General features: G+C 39.5%; 1 protein-coding gene across 4 annotated transcripts in view; it reads left to right on the top strand.

Annotated features, from left to right (window-relative positions):
- The window catches only part of LOC126237022 (cytohesin-1), a 208428-nt gene that overhangs the window by 164126 nt on the left and 21507 nt on the right, over positions 1-22795 (top strand). For all 4 annotated transcript variants that reach the window (XM_049946763.1, XM_049946762.1, XM_049946765.1 and 1 more), the window contains 2 exons: positions 17118-17182; positions 22277-22543. In XM_049946763.1, the coding sequence (XP_049802720.1) occupies positions 17118-17182; positions 22277-22543 (332 nt within the window). The remainder of the gene's footprint in view (positions 1-17117; positions 17183-22276; positions 22544-22795) is intronic.

Here is a 22795-nt window from a genome sequence, read left to right as displayed (position 1 = left end):
TCCAACCCCCGCAAGCTTCCCAGGCAAGGGAAAAACTATAGTGTAGTCTGGTGTTATTCTGTCAAGAAATTAATTTAAAAGTGAGCATTAGGCAGGTTTAAAGTTTCGGGATTTGATTCCTTGTGTGCTTGTATCCGTATACCAGAAGACCCCGTTCCTTGCATGTCATAGCATCCGTGATATCCGTACCCTAGTTGAATCTGTTCAGTGGCGTAACAAATATATTCTGTGCGTTTTTCCTTCTCGACACACATTATCCGAGTGTACGTTGCAGTTCTGGTAACATTACTCGCACTACTAGGAAGAGCTTGGAGATCCACACACATGACGACCAGGCATGTCAAAGAATGTTATTTCTTTCTTTTATATGAATACGAAACATTAGTGGTGGAATCGTTTTAATCTCCTCGAACTCCGTATCTCATGTTAACTCATCAGCCTTTGGCGAGGGGCAGATTCTTATAAAGATTCTTATGTCTCTTGACAAAAATGTCACTTTCCTGCCGGTCGAGCGGGGTTGTTACGGTCTTACAAACACGCTAAATTCCTTCTACATCATTTAAACATCTCAAACATGGAATACAGCTGACGCGCAAGAACACTTACCTGTGCCTCGTTAGTTCTGTCATTTGTTTATACGTAACGTCTCCATAGAATTCCCCTGACAAACTGAAGTTCTGCATTTGTCGTTTCTATATTTCTCGTTTTTAAAGGTGAAAGGCGCACAGACTGGGTTTCATGTATTTATTTATTTATTCATTCATTCATTCATTACATACCAGTTTTCAACTAATTATGGTAGAAAACCTTGCGAGTTAGATATTAGCCAAGGACACATTCTCAAGCAGGAAAAATAAAGATCTCTTAACCAGTGTTACCTTAACTTACAAATGTTTATTTACTGAGACTGTAGATGTTTGGTACTGATACAAATGTAACTAGTTAGCCCTGACATACTGTGTGTGACGTATTTCTAACAAAGTGTTAGACAAGATATGTAAATGGCACTTGCTACCTTTAATACGAGGAAAGACACTGTGCAGTTGCCTGATATCGTGGTTTGTGTTTTTGTTTGCTTACTAGTATGCCTGTCATTTTAGAATTATGCTAGTTCTTTACAATAAGTTAGACCAAAGATAAACAGCAGTGGTAAAAATTGTTGGTTTTGTGCCGTTCCACCCATAAAATGAGATGTCCTACAGCGAAAATGAATGCATTCAACCTTGTTCCATTTTAAATTATCACAACTTCTAAATATTCTGTAGATACACACAGGGTTTGGTTACACACACACACACACTGGATGAGTCAGGACTTCCCAATTAAGTGGTATGTTTTCTGTACCACCATGCATTTAGGCAAAGGGAATGGTAGTACACACATTGTACTCCCTACCCTAAAACAATTACTCCTCAAATGGAGTAGAGTTTTTTGTATCGTATCCGAAAGGATACCGCTTTGTTTTAGTCATGGAAAATAATGCATTTTACTTTAACCACGAATATGTATTCATAATTTTCATATTTGCATACGCTGAAATACCAGACATCAGTTTAATCCAAAAAGCACCAAATAAATCGCAAAGGGAGAACTTGTTTATGTAACCCTGCATAACAGCAGGTACAGTATCGGTTGGTCTTTTTCTCGCTGGCATGCGGGCGTAGTTTCTTCTTTCAATCCAGAATGTGTGTTCGTGCTTTTTGGGAGAAGTTTCATCGAAACTCAGGAGATTGTTGTTCTAGACCAGAAAATTTGATTCAATCACTGACATACATGAGAGCTAGAAGCCCGTAGTAACACTGGAAATGAAAAAAGTCAAATTGTTTTGTTGATAATTAAACTTTGACCAAACAGAAAACAGGAACACTTACTGTCGTGGGTCAATAATGGCAGAACCCAGATTTTACAGGTGAACTCTGAAAAAGCGGGAGACTAGACAGTGGTTCTGGTTTATGTGCCGCAAGGTATGTGGAACCGCCAACAATGGAATGACCAACAGAGGAAATGTCAGGGCGTAAAGTTCCACAGGTATCGGAAAAGGACACCCACAACTCCGTTTGAGGGTTGAGGTGGTGGAAGCGGACTGGGCTATTGCGGTGCGTATCGGGGACGGGCCGAGCTGGCGGCCGTCCCGCGTGTCGGAATGCCGACCATTGTGTGCGTCGCGTGCGCAGGCATGTGGCGCCGCCGCCACCATCACACCACAAGCAGACAGAAAGAAGCCCTGGCTGGCTGGCTGGCTGGCTGGCTGGCTGGCCACTGACTCACGCGCGACTGCGAGGCGCAATATCTGCCGTCCGCCGAGAGCCGCCGCGACGCGCCGTCTCAACCGCTCCTCGCTTTCGTCATGCGTCCACAGAGTCGCTCAGAACACGCTGGTGTCATCTCGTTCGGATGCCGTCGTCGCCTTCTCTTTTGGATACGAGCTGCTGCTCCCCTTTTTTTTATACTGTCTTCTCTCTCCTTAGGATAGTCTTTTGAGGGCAGCTATCATTAATGTTCTTTCCATTTTCCATCAATTCTAATCAGGGCTGAAGTGTCTATGATATTGACTCTGTCGTAGATTATGCGACCCTGAAAACCTTGCTTCGTCTAGGTCCATGTTTCCACAGACTCTCCTTATGCCTGAAGCAGTATTTCTCACTTCGAAAGGTGTGACCAAAATATTTAAAAAAAGTTGGTCTAACCGAATTAAAAATTACCCCTCTGGAGAGACTTAAGTGGTCAGGTTCCCTTATTGACGTTTCCAACACGTTCGTGGATAAAGACCGCTTCTTACATACTGCAGTAGTAAGAGGACATCAAACGGGCCGACTTGGAGCAGGAGAGGCAACACAGGATATTTTAATTTCCATCGTTTATACTTTTACAAATAAATTAATAAAACTTTGCCAGCATGACCATGAAGGATTCAGGATTCACATTCACATCAATGGAAGTTCAAAAACATAAAATTGCGTGTGAAATTTAATCATTTTTTCACTATTGGCGGCGTTTGTTGCTATAGGCACACTTGTCTTTATAAGTAAGAGAGATTCTTCGATGAGTTTTGCGCAGCATGCAAACTATACTTACAGTTGTATGAAACTCTAGCATTAATTTATGAAAAATGAATGAGCTGCTATATTTTAAACGTCACATTTAGAAAAAAACTCATTTTATAGTTAATTATCTCAATTTTTACCACAGTTTCTAATAGTTGGAAAATTCTAGAGTTTCATACACCTGTAAGTGTGGTTTGTATACTGTGCAAAATTCATAGAATCTTTCTAGCTAAAAGTGAGGTGTTTCTTCTTGGTAAAAATTTCGCGCCTGTAATCCCATTAGGATTTCTCCCTTCAAAGCGTAGATGTACATTGGTATAAAAGTAATTTTTTGAGTTTGCACTTTTACCAGCAGACGTCCTTTTCTCTCCTTGCCATAAAATATTTGTAGAAGTTTCCTGAGCCGCCAGTACATCCACAATGTGATTTCCCTAAATCTCTTCAGGCAAATGCCGGGATGGTTGCTTTGAAAGCGCACGGTAGACTTCCTTCCCCATCCTCCCTAACCCGCTGATCTCGCTGTTTGGTCCTCTCACCCAAATCAACCAACCAACATCCATAATCGTTGTGGTGTTGTTCCACGGGCATGTTAGAGCGTAAGCATCCGTTGGCATCAGTCGGTCACTGTCAACCCCTAGTTAACCTGTGACAACAGCTGCAAATCTAACAATATTTATAGCTTCAGTATCTAGTGTCACGACAGCGTACAAGTTTGTTGAGATACTTTGTTTGCTAGGCATAAATTTAGAAGAAAAATTCGGATGACAGACAGATATAGAACAACATTAAAGAGGTATTCCAAATAATTAGCTGAATGCGGATTTAATGACATCAGCTGCAGAGGGTATCAGTGTATTACCCAAACGTGGCATGTGAATATATGTGCCGGACTGGGACTCGAACCCAAATTTCCCGCTTGTCGCGAGCTGTCATCGTAACAGCTTAGACTGTCAGTGCACGTTTCTCAGCCCGACCCAAACCTCCAAATATCACAGTCCACGTCCTCATTTCGTAGTCTTACGTACGTCTCCCTTTAAGCTCATAAAATTCCTGAAATATTATTTCACACAGCTGTTATCGTCTAATCATATGTAAGCATTAACCCTTTGATTCCCGCCAATATGAAAATATGTAATTTTAAAATTTTTCATATAATCAACCTTTCTCATTGTAAGCAACGAATGTAATTTGAAACTGGCAAATTTGTAACCACTAGGACCTACACTTCTCAACCACTTATAATCGCATGTGATAGATTAAAGAATTCGCATTTTCCGTAGACACAATCCCACATCTCCAAACTTACATGAACTCATAATTCCAAAGACATATTAGTACTAAATAACAAGCAATAATGGGCCGAAAATTTAATAAATTCTTTTTCAAAACTTATATTGTCCCAGTGGTTCCATTTCGGAACCACCCATAAAAACAGTAATACAAGCTCCAATTTACGTCACAGTAAATTTATACATATTTACTTTCACTGTGAATTATTTCCTCAATATGACCACTATGAAAACAAACGCATGTCACAAACTCCTACAAGCAAGTTACAAAATCGCCGCTCCGATTGTTTTGAATGCTATAGATGGCTGTTACAATGCACAACATTCGTGGAAGTATGTGTGTTCCATTAGGTGTCTTGCAACAGTATCAATGGTTACGCTAAAGATACTGGTTCAAAAAAAAAAGTTTTAGGTACAAATCACTAGCACTCAAAGGGTTAAAGAAGGTTCTTACCTTAAATAAGACCGTCATTACAACGAAAGTAACTCTTCTCATTGTGCAATCAGAGAACAGTGTTAACGAAAACGATGACAGGCCTGTCTTAATGGTGGATACGCTTGAGCCAAACCATTTGTGAGCTACATTAATGCAACAAATGTTGGTTTAGCGAGCAAAGGAAATACGTAAAGTGCTCCAGTGATAGTTGTAATTACGTGACCTATTGCCATATGTTTTCGTATGGAGAACATCAGGGAGAATGTGTAATCCAGTACGGTACTACGAAACGCGGTAGACGTTACGTAACTGTTTAAGAGAAGCGTGGTTTTCATTGCTGCATTTTATAGTCAAATTGAAAGAATGGATAACTGTTAAGACGTATTCAACTTTATGCGGCAATATTTACTCAGTAAACTAGACACACTTCTCATGAGGGTATTGCGCCTTTAAAGAGGATTGCCTCACTCGCGTACATTTTTCGTGAAAGGCAAGTTTCCGGCTTCTGATCCCGGACCGGTAAACAGTTTGTCTGGCAGGAAGTATAAAAAACAGTCCACACTCGCATACAGCTGCAGAATGAATGGTTCATTCAGCCGGCAGCTTAAAGGCTAACTCATGCATATATTACGTAGTGCAAATTACCACATTCGACGTTAGATACAGTGTAGGACATTTACTACACCGTACTCTGATCATTGCAAAGCAGTGTGACCTAAGAGAAATAGCACAGTAGTTAAAGACTTTTCAAACTCCTTTATTTTTAGAACATTCACCGCTTAAATTATTACCTTTAGCGGCGATGCAAATACTTTCGAATGTCGTTCAGTTAATCTGTAACAGGATTGTTAATTTCATTGAGCCCGTTGTTCAGAAAGTCATTCTAATTTAGAAAATGATTACGGTGCAGAAATCAAAGACGTCTGTAGAAATGAAGATTAAGGTACGAGGTAGGTCTGTTGCGTGTAGAGGACGTGCTAAATTAAGTAATTACAATCATAAATCACAAAATTAATGTGAGTTGCATGTGTGGTTGCAGTCTCGTGAAGCAAGATAATTTCGAAAGTTCTTGTTGTCCGGCTACTTTGTCATTACACAGCTCTTCACATGGTTTACATAATGTTTCCTCCTAGTGTCACACAGTTCGATGATCAGCTACTGACTACACTTAAGATACATACAACTCATTGATTATGTATAATGCGCGTTTCCTCATATTTGTTTCGTGATCGTCTTTGGTTAATTAACGAGCATAAAAGTGTTTTCTGTTCAGACTTCGCTTACCTCTCGACTTATTCGTCTGACTAAAGGAAAACTGGCCTGTCTCATTATGGAGTTTTAGATGTATCATGTACATAAAAATTTGTATGTGAATGTAAACAGTAAAGTTTATAACTGGAGGCCTCTGAAAAGACAAGAGTCCATGTCTTGTGACTCGTTTAAACCAGGAGTTCTAAGATTATCTAGCTACCTCTGCTTCTCAGCTTTAGATATTTGCCTTGCAGTCATGTTAGGCAGGACACTTCCTTTCAAGAAGCGCTCGACACGAGCATCTGCCGAGCTCAGAAGCAGAAATAAAATCCTCCATAAGCTCTCTGTTACTTGAATACCAGAAGACTCCTTCCTATTTTGAACTACGTATTCCCTACGGAGCAAAAAAGATGACATCTCACTCTTATCACATCCATGATTGTTACTGAAATTGAAATCAATGACATCGATGAATGAAAACGCCGTTGGCAACAAAACTGTCCTCCATGATGCCAGGGATTGCCGTGCATCCGGGGGAAACCATCTGGACTTGACTAGCACTTTGGACTATCCTGGACCACATCCGAACGGACCGTGGAAAATAGCCACATTCTCTTTACAAGCAGGGCAAATTTTCGTCTTCATCTTGTGACTACTGCGAAACGACAGACAATTGCTGATGTATCATGTCCCGTAAGTGCGTGCAAGTCTCGTTTAGAATATTACCTGACAGTGACGAGTGTGCGGTAAACTATCAAAACGTTGATATTCGCCTATAGTTACTTTTGTTGTACCATGCTGGAGAACTTTGTTTAAATATTTATATGTAGCAGTTCAGTAATATTTGTGTAGCTATCTTCTGATTCAGAAGCTCTTAATGTATGCCATACGATAAGTAAATAAAATATATCCAACGAGAGTATGGTAATTTAATGAAACGCCACCACCTAGAACTTTCTTCCTATTCTGTACAACATTTATGCGTACTCGTAGATAATTTCTTAGAGGTGATTTCACGCTCTGATATAACCCCCAATTAAGGGTGCTAGCATTTACACTTGCCAAATACTTATGCAAAGATCCCTTTAATATGTGGACTAATGTAATATTTGCCTGTGACTTAAGTGCGAAGATGTTTCCACAGTAGTTCAAGATCTGGCAGTAGTTTCTTCAACCTCTGTGTGGTCTTCCGTTCCTGTGCTGTTGGTTGCGATCCGTCCTTACAACAAAATATTAAAAATAGGTGTGTCTAGATTTACATTTATATCATAGAATTTTTAAACAGTGCTCAGCCACTTGTCACTTGAACACATGGATTTTTCATATCCAGAGGCTAACTTGGCAGCTTAGTTAGCAAGTGATGGAGCTGCAAGAAACTAATAGTTTGCAAAGTATCGTCACAGTCAAGTGTAGACAGGTTTTTAGTGAATGCTTTGCCAGTCTGTAGTTCCTACTGATTACCTAAGTGACATCACGTAAGTTGGTACCGAGTAGTGTTGACTGTTCAGAGCCCGTCCGGTACAGACCTTGCATGGTTCAAATGTAGTGACGTTACATCAGTCGCATTGTATTACTTGCTCTTGGTGGTTCATAGGGAGTGGAGCCTGTATTACACTGTAAAAATTGTGAAATATTTTTGGAAGACGTTTTGTAAAATACTTGACCGTATGCTGGGGTACTTAATCGTAAGTTAGTGTGGTCCCGGCTTTTATAAGAGATTTGTCAGTACCTTTGATAGTCTAATACGGGCGTCAGAGAAAAGTTGGCTCCGGTCTGATGTAGTAGCTCGCCTCGGCTATGGAAGCGCTGCGTGTTTAGTAACAAATTGACATAGGATACCTCACCTGAATAAGCGCATCGGAATTCGTACCTTGTTCGGCCCAGCTGCCTGCGTCGCTTTCAAGGATTTCGTTCGTCTGTGGCCAAAATTGACTATCGCAGGAGCTAATAGAACCAGCGACTATAGTGCTTTGAAAATCTGCCATTGTCGTTTCCTCTGAGTCCGTATGTACTGGGAGGATGATATTATGCATGTTACTAAGTTAGGCGTAATTGGTGTGGAAGACTGTTCTGAAGTGTTCCTCGGGCCCGTGCCCTCGCCCCTGCCTTGTGGTCCTGCCGGACGTTACACAACAGGCTGGAACACACGCGATGGGAACATCGCGTTGTTTGTTACATAAACCCGGTAGTTCTCACCAAGAACCTGAATGGAAATCGATCCTGCTGCCTTATCGATTGGAAGCATTCCCGAGAAACTGACACGAATGGCGGTGCCTGTGGACTGTAAAGCTGCAGGCTAGGAACAAAGGACTGACATACGTAGGAGTACTGTTTACTCAAGATTTTTCTGTATATTTTTATTACTCTAATTGTTTTGCGGAAGACCTTTTCAAGAACTTTGAACAGGTTGCATATTCTACTGTAGAACACATTTCCCCACATACTGAAGTTTCACTGGCCAGATTTTCCTCTTCGCACACAATTGCTGTTGGAACCATGTGTTGCTGAACGTTAATGAAGATACCTTTGCCTGCAACCTTCGTGATTTACGTAGTCATTGCATTGTCTTCGTGTATTTCATAGTTAAAACTGCACGTAATTAGCAAGAGTGGTCTATTCACGTTGATGGTTTTCACTCTTATGACAGCAAAGTTCAGCCACACTTGCTGCTCTATGAAGCCAGTTTTAGCTCCAGTCGGCACGATAGTTATGTTCACACATGTAAAATTAAATATGATTATTGTGTTGGAACGCAAAATAAATTCGTAATCCTTATTTGATATTGCCCATGTTTACTGTTACTGAGTGCGTCCTAGTAATTTTCTCCAGAGGCTTATTAACCAACGTACGAGCACAATCTGTCTGAACGGATTTTTTTTTCCTGACGTCTTTTGGATTTTGGAAATGAGGTTGAATATTTTAAGTGTCACCCTCGTGGCTGTTGCTTTAGAATCGATAGTGCATACACTATTTGCTGAAGATAAAATATGCAGTAGGTCCGTTATACTTGGCTACATGACCCGGTTAAGGCTCATAAGTACGAAAGGAATTACGGCTGCGGTCTTGAGTGTGATGAATACATACACCAGTGTGGTGTCCTTGGAACTCTTTAGGCTCCCGGTCAGTAATACAGCGCAACCATTTCCCGTTGTTATAGGTCATTCTAAGGCAGGTATTTCAGTAAGAGGTGTGTGGCCTAGAGCCACTTCATTTCGAAAGCAATTATCTTCTTTCCATTCGGAAATATCATTGGTTACGGAAACATTAATACGTACCTGCTTCAGTTTCGCCATTTCGCTCTTCATTCCTTTCACATCCACGGCGTATTTGCACTACGTTCCTGAACATTAGTAAAGATTTTATTAGTGACTTAAGAGCTGTCACGTTGGGCGATGATGTAAGAATATAGTTAAAGCTGTAGAATGCAATGGAAATAATTGAACGAAGAGGAGAAGTTGCAGAAATGTTGATGTTGTTCGTAAATGCATTGTGATGCACTTGTGAAAGTATAGCCAGGTACTTGTGCAGTGTAACGGTAGTTTCATATTGAATTACAAGCGCAGCGGACATACAGATTTTCTTTTATAAGACTGAGTGCGATGTACGAACTTCACACCATTCTGGTCAGCTTAACCTGTGCTGCTGATAATGAACGAATAGCTGATTTTGAATCTTCTGAGCTCAACACCGGTGGAGTTCACTTGAATGCATTCTGACTGAGCCATTGGGTTACGAAAGGACAGTAAACAAATCGTTTTGTGTTTTCATGCCCCTAGACGGATTCCGATTCCGCGACTGTAGAAACCATGTGGTTTTGAGGTGAAGAACTCGTTGAGCCATGTTCATAGCGCATTTTTATGCGGAAAGGAAGTTCCTTGGAGTTGTTAGAGGGCGGAACAGATGAAAATTTGAGGCCGCAAGATAGGTGAAAAAGATGAGTGCGGAATAACTAACCTACCCAACACCTGTATAGTGTTTTTTGTTAACCTAGCAAAATGCGGGCGGGCGTTATCGTGGTGTAGCATCACTTAACGCAGTCTTTCTGATCGTTGATCTTGGATTGCCTCTGCAAGACGTCCCAGTTGTTGACAATGTCAGCAGTGATGGTTACACCATGGGGAAACAATTCGTAGTGCACCGCACCCTTGCTGTTCCACCAGACGCATAACATTATCTTCTGTGGATGCGCCCAAGTCTGTACGGGGAGCTGCTGTTTTGTTTGAGCTCTGCCGTTCCTTATTTTCCTTACGTTATCACAGACTCCTCTTTTCGTCACCAGTAACGATACAAGATAGGATTGGTCGGGGTGTTGCTCACAAGCAGCAGATGTACATATGCTGCCGCTGATTTTTATACTTTGGCTTAGAGCATGTGGTACCCATACACCGGATTTTTTAGCTCACCCGACTGCATACAAATGTCGCACGATGGCGGAATGCTCAGTTAATGACATTTGCCAGTTCTCAAGTACACTGAATTGTGAATTAATGCGTTTAAACGCTCTTGATCAAACACCGAAGATCTTCCTGACCGTGTCAAAACAATCCTCATCGAATGGAACTACAATTTCCGTGCCGTGCTCTGCCCAGAGGCATTATCCCCATAAACGGCCCAAATGGTTCTGGCTGCCTTCGCTGCTGTCATCCCTCTATTGTACTCAAACAGAAGAATATGTCGGAAATATTCAGACTTCTCCACTTGGCACTCCATTTACTAGCGTCCACAGCTCCACTTAGTATCTCCAAATAACAAAATGAAAACTCAGATAGCAACAGAGAATTCCAAATAAAAAATTACTCGATAAACAAACACATAGCAACCGGAATACCAACATGCAAAACAAAAACGCTACGAACTAGTGCACCAACCTGATGGAAAGCGTCCGTGGAGATTTTAGTGTCTTAATCGGTATCTTTTGAATTTCCTTCTAGGGAAGAGTCTGCTGCTTTTCTGCAGGTTCGTCAATAATTTAAAATATCTGGAGGGACCTTCACCTCCCAAATCATCAACTTAGCATTATTGATCAGCCGATTGCAGTTAACTAATAGATGCAGATGATATAACCTAGCAGTAGCCTAGGTTCATGCCTCAGTTATTTGCTTCCTTAACTAACGATTACGGCCGATTTTCATGTAAAGATATCGGTCATATCAGTCCCTGCCTATTGATAGATACTTGACTGTGGACTGGTCTCCTTATAGTGAACATAATAGCTTTCTCGGATTTGTTTTTATTTTCTGACGTTGCATCCTTATGTGGTTTCCTTTCGTGCTTTGAATGTTAATGACTTTAACTGAAATTATCAATCTATAAATGAAGATCCATGTAATGGACAAAAATGTGGCTAGCATAGACAAATGTCACTTTCAGATTAACAGCTGAAATTTGTCACGTTTGCACATTTAAAACTACAGTCATCTTCCGGATATTGTAACTCTTGATTTCCAGCTTCCATGAACAATTTGGAATCTAGATTCTGCGTGATGCAACACACTATTGATTCATTGTTCTTTCGCCCAAAAATCGGGTGTATGGGTACCACTTAGCTATCTTCAGTTGATTTCAATTTTTTTTGTACGTTACATAAAGTTAGCTATTGCCTTGCCGATCGTGCTACAGAATATAGGGAAAAATATGCGTCCACTGAAGCTAACACGTACTGGGATTGTGCTGCACGTATGAGTGAAAGAAAAATGGTGCCTTGGATAAGGCAGTTACGAGACCAGTTTCTCAAGTTTTCTCTACCGCGCCGCCTGAGCTGTCCTACCTTCGCTTTTGGAGCGGCGGATCGGCTATTATGCTGCTGCTTTCTTATACAGTGGACAACGCTGGAGGTCCCTGCAGGTGGGATGCTGACTCGCCATTTCCTGCGCTTGTTGATCTCACCAAGTACCCTCGCCTTACAGAACTCAACCTCATGAAAGCTGCACCTAGAAAACGTCACGCGGTGTCTCAACACCACGAAACCAGTACGACGTTCGGACATTAAGGAATTTTTTTGTAGATTAATGCTTGAGTGTAGATCGGTGGGTAAGTGGCAAAATGCAATTAAAGAGGACCAGGATTCAACTCCAAATCGGATCTCTGTCAGTAGTTTGTTAACGTACAAATTCTAATTTGCACAGTGGTTCGGAGTCCACGTTAAATTCAGCGTCCCTTTACAACTGGTTGGTAAATTCAAAATCTGAGGAAGACAGCGGGATTTTTAAAATTTTGTCCATTGCTGTCAGTGTTAAACCAGGCTTTGAATTTAGTATTCAGATGTCTTTACAATTGCATAGACGCTTAAAAATTACAATCACATGCTATAAAATACCTCACGGCACAATCAGTTGCCGGCCGCTGTGACCGAGCAGTTCTAGGTGCTTCAGTCTGGAACAGCGCGACTGCTATGGTTGCAGGTTCGAATCCTGCCTCGGGCATGGATGTGTGTGATGTCCTTAGGTTGATTAGGTTTAATTAGTTCTAAGTTCTGGGGGACTGATGACCTCAGATGTTAAGTCCCATAGTGCTCAGAGCCATTTGAACCACAACCAGTCAAAACAAAAAACCAGGAAGTTGATAGAGAGTTCACCATGAAGTCTCTAGATTTCCTTCCCTTTGCTGGCATTGTTTTGTTAGAGGTGGTCAGAATCCTCTGAATTTTAAAGTGCTGTTTCTCCGTCCACCTGAGGTTGCAGAACTTCAGGGATCAATGAAGCCTCATTTGTTACTACAGAAAAGTGAAATGTTAGAAATGCCTTGCCAGTTTGGTGTTCCTTATACGGGCCGAACATGGGCTCCATGGAAGAATGCCACAAAAAACATAAATGTTGCACCTGCCTTTTACAGCTAACAGTCTGTTATTGCTAAAGACTGTATGCCCACTGAGAGTGGAGTATGTTAAAACAAAAGTCTTGCTACAGCAACATCTTTCTGGGATTGCAGTACTGAAGAATCCTTGGAAATGTGGATGGCAGAGAATCTGATGAACTGTGATAGTGGGTAGCCGCTAGATATTGTGAGCAACCCATCATTTCCACAATTCAGTCCATCATCACAATCTTAATGCGTGTGTGGAATACTCTGAGTGGGGGAAATCTTAGTCCCAGCACACAATACCCTCTCCAATAATCACAAAGCTGGTACTCTGCCGCACCACTACGTCCATATGCCACCTTCCGTGCACATTTGGGCTTTTACCCACCCTTTCCCAGTAGAACTTTAACCAACTTCAGTTAACCAGCGATGAAATCTGTTCTTTCCAGCTCTAATCACAATGCCCCACCTCACACCGTCCTTCCAGTTTCCTTCCTCTCCCTCAGTGACTTAGCCGTTACTTGTTGTACCACAAGACGCTAAAGTCAGTACTGATCATTCCACCTCATAAACATTTATCATTTTCATGTGCCACCAGCATCACTGTTATACTATAGGAGGATTATCATCAGTGATAGTTTTAACTGTAATGTAAAACCATCTAAAGTTTCGAATTATCATAAAATTTGTCCACTGAAGATTATTTAAAAAATCATTTATTTTCATCTGTTTTTTATGTATTTTAAAACTTCTATTAAATTTGTGAAACCTTTTTGCTGAAGAGCCGTTTTGTCCACTGCCACCTCATCCCTGCATGGGGAATCAAAATAATGATAAACGAAAAGGTCTTCGCCGGCTTGCCTGAAGGTGCCCAGTTGAAATATCGTTTAATGCAGTAAACGAAGACCGGCTGCAAGACCGATATATCTTTGAACATTTAATTCACTGGGAAATTTTTGAAATTTACGTACTGCAGCCTGAAAAATTAGCAAAAAAAAAGGTGTTCAAAGTAAGAGAGATGAGTTTTTGAAACAGTATATACATAGTAGGAGCAGAAAATAGTAATTCGCAAAATGTGTATGAAAGATTTAAAGTTTTCACTCGATCACATCATCAAATCAGCAGTGAGTGCACAGTTTGTGATATTGCTTAAGTCATATCTTGCAGTTCATCTGTGCGAGCTGTTGGAGAATGTACACCTGCCATGCATCGGGCATCATGTGGCTGTTCACATGGAGCTGATAGATTATCTTTGTTCTGCACAGTACAGCGGAACACTGTTGACTTGCCAGCAGTGCGAAAACAAATCCAGCTGATGCTTAGGTAGCTGGGTAGCCTGCCATTGCAGTTGCAAAATGTTTCTCCGAGGCTTTAGGTATAAAATCTGATTCTAAGTAAAGAATGCTCGTGTAAAACAAGTTTTTCATTAGAGAGAAAATTGCTAGAGCAGAGGCAAGACACATGTAGGATAAAAAAGAAAGTTTAAACCAGTAAGAATGTTTTAAAGTCCTTGATAAAACACAATTTGTGCTATAGGTTGATAAATATTGTTAATCTCTGAAAGTCAAGAAAAATAATACCTGAAGAATATTGGATAAGACTTTTTTGTTCGAAGCTGTAAATCCACATTGCAGTGGCACTTCCTATGTTGTTGTACGTATTAGTAAAGAAAGACCTTCATTGTCCATCTTTTGCTCCAGAAAAGATCTTTGGTTGTATGCCACTGTCTAATATCGAACAAGATTATAAGACAAATTTGATGGCGAAGGGAAGGAGTGGGAGGGGGCCTGGCCTGAGCGAAATGTGATTATACGGAATAATGAGTGGTCAAAGTGTAGAGGTAGTTTTGTGCATTTGCTGTAGTAGTAGTTAGTATGGTGATTTTTGACAGGTGCTAGTGAATAGTTTGACAAAAGGTGATGACCATGGATTCCCGTGTTTTGTTCATAACACTATGAAAATGAACCTTACAGGTGAGTCAATAATACTTAATGACCATGAATGAATCTTTTACTAATTGTAATCTTTGGCCATGTGATAAAACTCAGACATTGAAATAAACCATAAAGTGCAACATCTGTATACATAAAGTGAATCAATACTTAGGTGTTGTAGTAAACGAAACAATATTCCTTCAGTAGAAATGTAATGTGGCCTCAGAATGAATCTTTCGTTCTAAGCAGTGTGTGTGCTATTTTGAAACTTCTTAGCTAACAAAAACTGTGTACTGCACAAGCACTTAAACTTAAGCTGAATGGAAGTTGGCGAAGTAGTAGAAGGGTACTATACTCACAGAATTGAAGCCGTGAGAGTAGGTCAGTGAGTTTCAAATGAAAGGTAAGGTTCTAGACCAAGTTCCGATATGGCACACTTTCAAATTTGTCATGAACTTTACTAGATGACTTTCACAGACATACTTCTGTGAAGAAATTGGGACATATGACTGCGAATGGAGAAGTTGCAAGGAAGTAACTGTTGCTGCTGTTCTTTCCCAAATCTAACCACTCCCTCTCCCCCCCCCCCCCCCTTTTTGTACGAGAATTATTTTTTGTAGCAGAACAGTGCAGCACCATACTAACATTTAATCACCTTTGAATAATGTGTTAAAGAGGGAATAGAGTTTTGAGCATTAGTTGCAGATTAAATAAGTTTTCCATTAAATCACAGTGAAGGATAAGAGAGATCTTCATAGATACAGTTGATTTTATGAGTCGGTTTCCAGGGAAATAACTATTTTTGTTCATTTTTTACAGCTTCCTGGATGGTGTATTCTTACCAATCTGAAACAATTTCTTTTGACTTCAGTGTGATACGTACAAAAAAAAAAGTTGATGACATTGACATTGTTATATCCAGAAAACTTCCACAAAATGCCTTATGAAATGCAAGCTGTAGTCACATGCATAATTGAAGTTAAGCCTCAGTATAGTCAAATTTAATGTGCATGAGCCAATGAAAAGAAATGTGATTTGGTGAACCAATGAGTATTCATTGAAAGAAGAGAAAGGTTGAAAGAAGAGCTGAGCAGTTCATCACCAGGTGGCATAATGAGGCTATCACAGATATTTTCAGCAAACAACTGAGTAGGTGCTAAAATAGACATCATGATTTCCCCCTCAGAAATTGTAGTATATTTACACTTCATCCAAAATATTTTGTAATAACCTAAAGCGTGAAATTAGATAAGCTTAGATAATTTGGAGTTGAATGGGCCATCTTCACATAAAGCCTTAGTGTGCGATACTGGCTAGTGGTGAGAGGGTCCACAGTAGCTTACTATGTACCCTTTACCACACTCAAAACAATGTTGATTGGATGTATAATGAGGATTTATTTTAGTAAAGACAGAGTTGTGTAACTGAATCCACTGGTGCTCCTCTGCAGTTCTTCCTGCCGGAAGATGATTTCCGGGAAGTGAGATAACTTATCAAGCTTGCTGTGAGTCATTTTTGAGAACTATGTAACACATTGGGCATACTTGTAAGTGTGTGCTTATAATGTATTTTTATTTTAGGTTTTATTTTGTTCCAGTAATTCTCTGGATTTTGACAGTGTGTTAGGTAGTGTTGGATCTCGTTCAGAGTGCACTGTAGCTATAGTTAACTGTGACATTAGACAGGTCAATTGTTGTTTGACCACGGGTAGAGGATGGATCTACATACAGATCATGCTGTTTTTGTAGATTTTAATATGGTGATGAACATTGTATTACACCTGAGATGTGCAATTAATCACTGTTTCTCATAATGGTATATAAAAACACCTCGAAATGTGGACACACAGCCTGGAAAATCCTGTGTGGGGTTGGAAAGACATCCATGAATCAGTGTAATACATAAACAGTAAAATTTTCTGTAACTATAAAGTATGTCCAGTACCATCTGCATATCTTCTACAGCAAATATTGATATCATTGGTTTTTTCTGTTCATGTCATCCTCGAAATGGATGTCGTGCTTCATTATTTGATAAGAACTTTTATAGTGTCTGGTGTAAATGATAAATGCCAGCAGTTACTGACGTAGCAAATAATGAATCTCTCTCTTTCCTTCTGTTACAAAGCTTACTGCTAATTTTTTCAGTTAATACATCTGCCAATGCACACTTTTTTAAGAATGTAGTAGGCCTAATTTCAGCTGTAAGAAAGAGCTAACAAAGTCAATGGGTATGCTTTTTTTGTGTTCGAGCATAGGTGGCTGCAGTCGAAGAGAAAGGATGTGATAATCAGTCCACATATTTTATAAACACAGTTTGTGAATAACCTGCTCAGTGGCTTTTATTGTGTTGCTTTGTGTTTCAGCAACTGAAGGATGCCTTGGGTGAGGTTGTTGCAGAGATGGAAAACATGGATACTGCTGATGAGAGGTAAAGTAAAGTTTCACATTTACTTCTAAAACTTGTGTATAAAATTTATTGCAAAAGAATCGCCAAAAAATTATTGTAAGACTTTAAATTGGTTGAGGTGTCTTTTTTGACACATGAGGCACCACACCAAAATATTGATCTTCTTGGTTCCAACACCATGTGTGTAAAAAAAAGTTAGAACACCTTGGTGACACACATTTATTTGGCCTAGTGACAAATATATGCATTCATCTGAGGTTAACAGTTTATATAACCTTACAGTTTGAGAATGCTGTGGAGATTAGTCTTTGTATTTATGAAAGTATAATATGCTAACACAGAACAGATGCCATTTTTCCTATTTTGTTAGAATGATTATGTAAAACAATGCTCCCAAACTTCTGGATTTTCTGAAGTGGAATCTGAAGCCCTTCATGTGTACTTTAAGTTGAGGGAAGAGAAAATTATCTGGAGATGACAAATGTGGCAAATAAGGTAAAACATTGGCATTTCCATTTGATAATCTGGCAATCCATTGCTGCCCAGCAAGTAATTGGACATCATTTGTCTGTACTGGTGTGAAAAGTAGAAAACAAGCCTGCATTCTATGATGAGAAATGAAATAACAAGAACCTTCAGAAATGTATTTTTAGGTGAGACTATTGAAGAACAAATTGAGTAAAGAACAAAGATATCCTGCAGTGTATCAACAAGAACAACGTAAGAACCTAATGAATCCCAGAAAATGGTTGGACACACGTTGATATCACTTGTTGCTCAAAACAGCAGATGGAAGGTGTGGTGGAAGCAATTGGTCATAGATGTTAAGCCTGCTTATGATGGTATAAAGGCAGATTTCTGACAGATGATGCAGCAGTTAGGCAGAAATGGAAGATGGCTGGCAAGCAAGAGAACTGCATGAAACTAACCTAAAGATTTATGGTGTAAATAACTACTGGAAGCATGGTTTCACCCCTTGTCTAAAAAATGTTTGTGACTTTTAAACTGTTAAAACTTTTCTTGAAAATTCTCATTGTGTTCTATTAAAAATAGCAAGCCTTGACAAGAGTGAACTAAACAGTCAGTTTGGTCCTGTATGAAGGTATTTGGAACATGAAGCATTCACTTATTCAGCTTTTTACAAGAGATTTGCACAGCCATTGTTCTGTCTTTCCAATTCTTCATCAGTTGTAGTGTTATTGTTGGTCAGAGTTGTCAGCCAACAACTGCAGTCAGTTGCCTTCTGTATCCTCTGACTACTATATGAAGCCATTTGCCACTCTAAAACATTTCTGTAACTCAGTACCAACTCACCCTGTGCTTTTTGAATTGGTTCAAATGTCCGGTCCTTAAGAAAAAGCATCATAGGAAATTTAATTTTCTCCTCCCTCCTCCTCTCCAAAAATCTACAGGCATAAGAGCAACTGCTTGACTGCTACATTGTAACATTGCTGCTCAAAAATCTTTTTCAAAAGATGTTCATGGGACGTCTGCAGAAAATGCATGGGAATTTACACACTGCACTTCATGCCTTCCTTCAAAGGATCTGTAGAGAGATAAAGTTGTCCTGCAGTACTTCTTGAACCAATAAACAAACAAAACCATTGGATAAAATGCTTGTAAACTTAAAAAGGTATTTAACTATGTCACCATGCAAACCAATCTGGTAATTTCTAGGCACCTCAGTGGCTGAACTGGAATATTGTAGCACACTTAAATTCTGAACATTAAATTTATGTTCAGTAGTTTGAGTGGAGATCTACAGCAGATCACACAAAGAAGCTTGTTCTAAGCTGAAATAATGCTTTCCATTCTTAATAAATACAATGCTGATGAGAAACTCATTCATGGAATGATTGCTATGGACAGTTTTGACTTTGACGGTGCATCACAAAAACTCTGTGCTGTTTCTACCTCCCAAAACACTCGAAGTAGAAAATTCCCACAAGATAGCCATTTTTCTGTAACTTGATTCATATGTACGTGATGATGTAAACGTAAATTGTTATGAATGAGATCTCGTGAAAGAAATATTGGAGATGGCTGTTCACTGTGCTATGTACAAAGGTGAATCCACATTAATGTGAAGCTCTACAAAACAGCTGTTCACTCTATCGAAGTTAATGGTGCTGAGTGCTGAGTAATATCACTGGACAAATCTTTAACATATTGCAGCGTGTCAGCAACTGTGAAATGTACAACAATTAAACAATTTTTTCAGCCTTCAGTTGCAAGGTATTCCTGCAAACGAATAAAATTACCTTGCAACTGAAGGCTGAAAAAATTGTTTAATTGTTGTAATATCACTGGATACAACATGTTCTTTGGGTATAAATGCGTGTACTCCACTGGATGATCATCATTTACTTGTGTTAAAAACTACAGTGTTAGATGTATTTTATATATCTGCAGTGACAGGACATGCGAGCATACTGGTTTTGTTGGTATGGACACAACTTCTGTACAAAACACTGTATGACCTGGAAATTGCTCATTTCCAGCATGATGGATGGCAATAGGCAGCAACTATGATTCAATGAAATTACAAAAGTCCTACCATAACATCATAATGTGTGTACACTGGCCACATTGCTTGTAGGAGTGGCTTAGTCGAAGATACATGTGTATGACAGTCCAGTGTGAGTAATGTGTCCAGTGTACACACATTATGGTATTATGGTAGTAATTATGTAAATGGCTTGGTAGTAAGTCCAAAATAGGTTGCCATTTAAATAAAAACAAACTTCTGTAAAACTTTGATTGTGTTATAATTTAATTGAATTCCTGGAAGTTAATTCCTTGTGGCCACATAGATCTCCACTGAGAGAGAGAGAGAGAGAGAGAGAGAGAGAGAGAGAGAGAGAGAGAGAGAGAGAGAGATCTACTAAGGAGACTGCCTACACTACGCTTGTCCGTCCTCTTTTAGAATACTGCTGCGCGGTGTGGGATCCTTACCAGATAGGACTGATGGAGTACATCGAAAAAGTTCAAAGAAGGGCGGCATGTTCTGTATTATTGTGAAGTATGGGAGTGAGTGTCACAGAAATGATACAGGATTTGGGCTGGACATCATTAAAAGAAAGACGTTTATCATTGTGATGGGATCTTCTCATGAAATTCCATTCACCAACTTTCTCCTCCAAATACAAAAATCTTTTGTTGATACTCACCTACATAGGGAGAAACGATCACCACGATAAAATAAGGGAAATCGGAGCTCATACGGAAAGATATTTGTGTTCGTTCTTTCCGCGCGCTATAAGAGATTGGAATAATAGAGAATTGTGATGGTGGTTCGATGAACACTCTGCCAGGCACTTAAATGTGATTTGCAGAGTATCCATGTAGAAGTAGATGACATGGCTTTTTCGTATTGGTGAATAATATTTGATAGAAAGTGCAAAATATCGTAAGACCCGTGAGGCAGAGCTTGTTAAAGAGAGAGAACACTGCCATAGAGGAATTGGTAAATATGGGGCAGTGTTAAATGGTACACCAGTTTATTTATTGTGGCAATTTGTATTGGTAGCACTTAAATGGTGAATTCTAAGACTTCGCATACGGTCATGGTTGATGAGATTGTATATAAATGGATACAATAGTGATTTCACGTTGTGCTCTTGCAGACATTATTTTGTGAAATAAATGGAGTACCTTAGTAAGTTACATTAGGAAGTCTTCTTTATATACTGATGGTGACTAATTTTGGACTTGGATCCAGGTTCAGACCATCTGTATCTGTAAGTTACTGAGTACAGTTATGTATGCATGCTTGGAACAACCACAGCAAATAATCCAAATACTAATGCTGTATTAAAGCATACAGTATACCAGTTACAATGAGAACTTAGTGCTGCTCATTATAACTGGTCCATTGTACGCTCAAGTATCTGCATTTTATGTATTTGCAATTACAGGTAACGTGAAATAACGCTGGCTTTATTGGTATGAACACAGAACTATATTTGTTATAGAGATGCTTTGGGAACTCAAATGGGAATCACTGGAAGAAAGGCGACATTTTTTTCGAGGAGTGCTCTTGATAAAACTTAGAGAACTGGCATTTAAAGCTGGCTGCAGAAAAATTCTACTACTGCCAACGAAAATTTCCCATAAGGACCATGAAAATAAGATTAGAGAGACTGGGGCTCATATGAAGACACATACACTTCAGTTTTCCCTTGCTCTATTTGCGAGTGGAACAGGAAAGAAACATGACTAGAAGTGGTACAGGGTAGCCTCCGTCGTGTGCCATAGGGTGGTTTGTGGAGTGTGTGTCTAAATGTAGAAGGTAGATCTGTATTATTTGCTGTGGTTGGCCACCGATCATGATATGTAACTGAATTCCCCCACTAACAGTCGGGCATCCTGGAGATAAAAAGACATCATTTTGCAATGAACAGCATGCAGGTTTCACTGTAAATTTCATAATGTTGTGACACATACTCTTAACTCTTTTTGTTGGAGTAATGTTAGGTAGCATCAGAAAGTCTACAGTTACTACTGTGATGTCCAGACATTGCACTGTAGCCTTAGTATCAGTGTTGTTTCCACTTCACTACATGAATTGTGTGTGTACCACAGATGTCTACCTGTTTGACTAGGCATTTATGTGAGTAAATGGGGTAATCTCACCATCTCTCCCAAACCTCTCCATTCTGTTCTTGATGGTTTCCATAATGTATGGCCAAAAATGTTTTCATTTTTGTTTCATAGTAATTAAATTAAAAGAATCTAAAGCTGTCAGCAACTAAATAGATGGTTTTCACACTACAGTGCTTTGGTTGACATGATCCCCTGACCTTGAAGCTGACTACAGTTGTCAGGTATTGGGAGACATTTAGTTTAATGTAAATGCAGATGCATTTTTCACATACACAAGTCATTCCCACAATGGTAAGAAGCTATAAGTAACAGAACTGTTTTCAGTTAATGATTCCTAATGACTAGGCCAGAGTGATCGTACAAAAATGAGAAATGCTTGTTCATTATACAAATGTTGCTCCGATAAATCTCTTCATTATAGTTCCCTCTTTGTTTGTCTGAAATATAATTGGTATTCCAGAAATTTTACTGCATTTTTTCCACATAATGAGTAGCTTGTCTGTCTTTCAGTAAAAACAACACTAAAGCAAAGCAGATGTCCATTGGTCGCAAAAAGTTTAATATGGATCCTAAAAAGGGCATTGAGTACCTGATTGAACATGGCTTGCTTCGAAGCACACCAGAAGATGTTGCCCAATTTTTGTATAAAGGTGAAGGTTTAAATAAGACAGCAATTGGAGATTACTTAGGTGAACGTGCAGATTTCAATGAACAAGTGCTGAGGGCCTTCGTGGAACTACATGACTTCACTGACTTAATACTGGTCCAGGCACTCAGGTACGTTTCTTTGGCTCATAATGAGATATATGGAACTCTTTTATGTATCAATGAAAATAATAAATTTTTTAAAATATAAGTGGATGGAACACACACATAGGTTAAAGAAATGTGCAAAATGTAGGAGCCAGTGGCTCGCTCAGCAAAAGATTTGTTCAGAAATATAACACTCTGCCCTCTCTTTCGTGTGTACCTCTTGACGACTCAACACCTCTACCATGTTGTTAGACTAACCATTACAGATAAAACTTG

Source organism: Schistocerca nitens, chromosome 2 (assembly GCF_023898315.1).
Source record: "Schistocerca nitens isolate TAMUIC-IGC-003100 chromosome 2, iqSchNite1.1, whole genome shotgun sequence".
NCBI classification, from domain to species: domain Eukaryota; kingdom Metazoa; phylum Arthropoda; class Insecta; order Orthoptera; family Acrididae; genus Schistocerca; species Schistocerca nitens.
The sequence above is the reverse complement of the archived record's forward strand: the minus strand, read 5'-3'. Positions and strand labels throughout refer to the sequence as shown.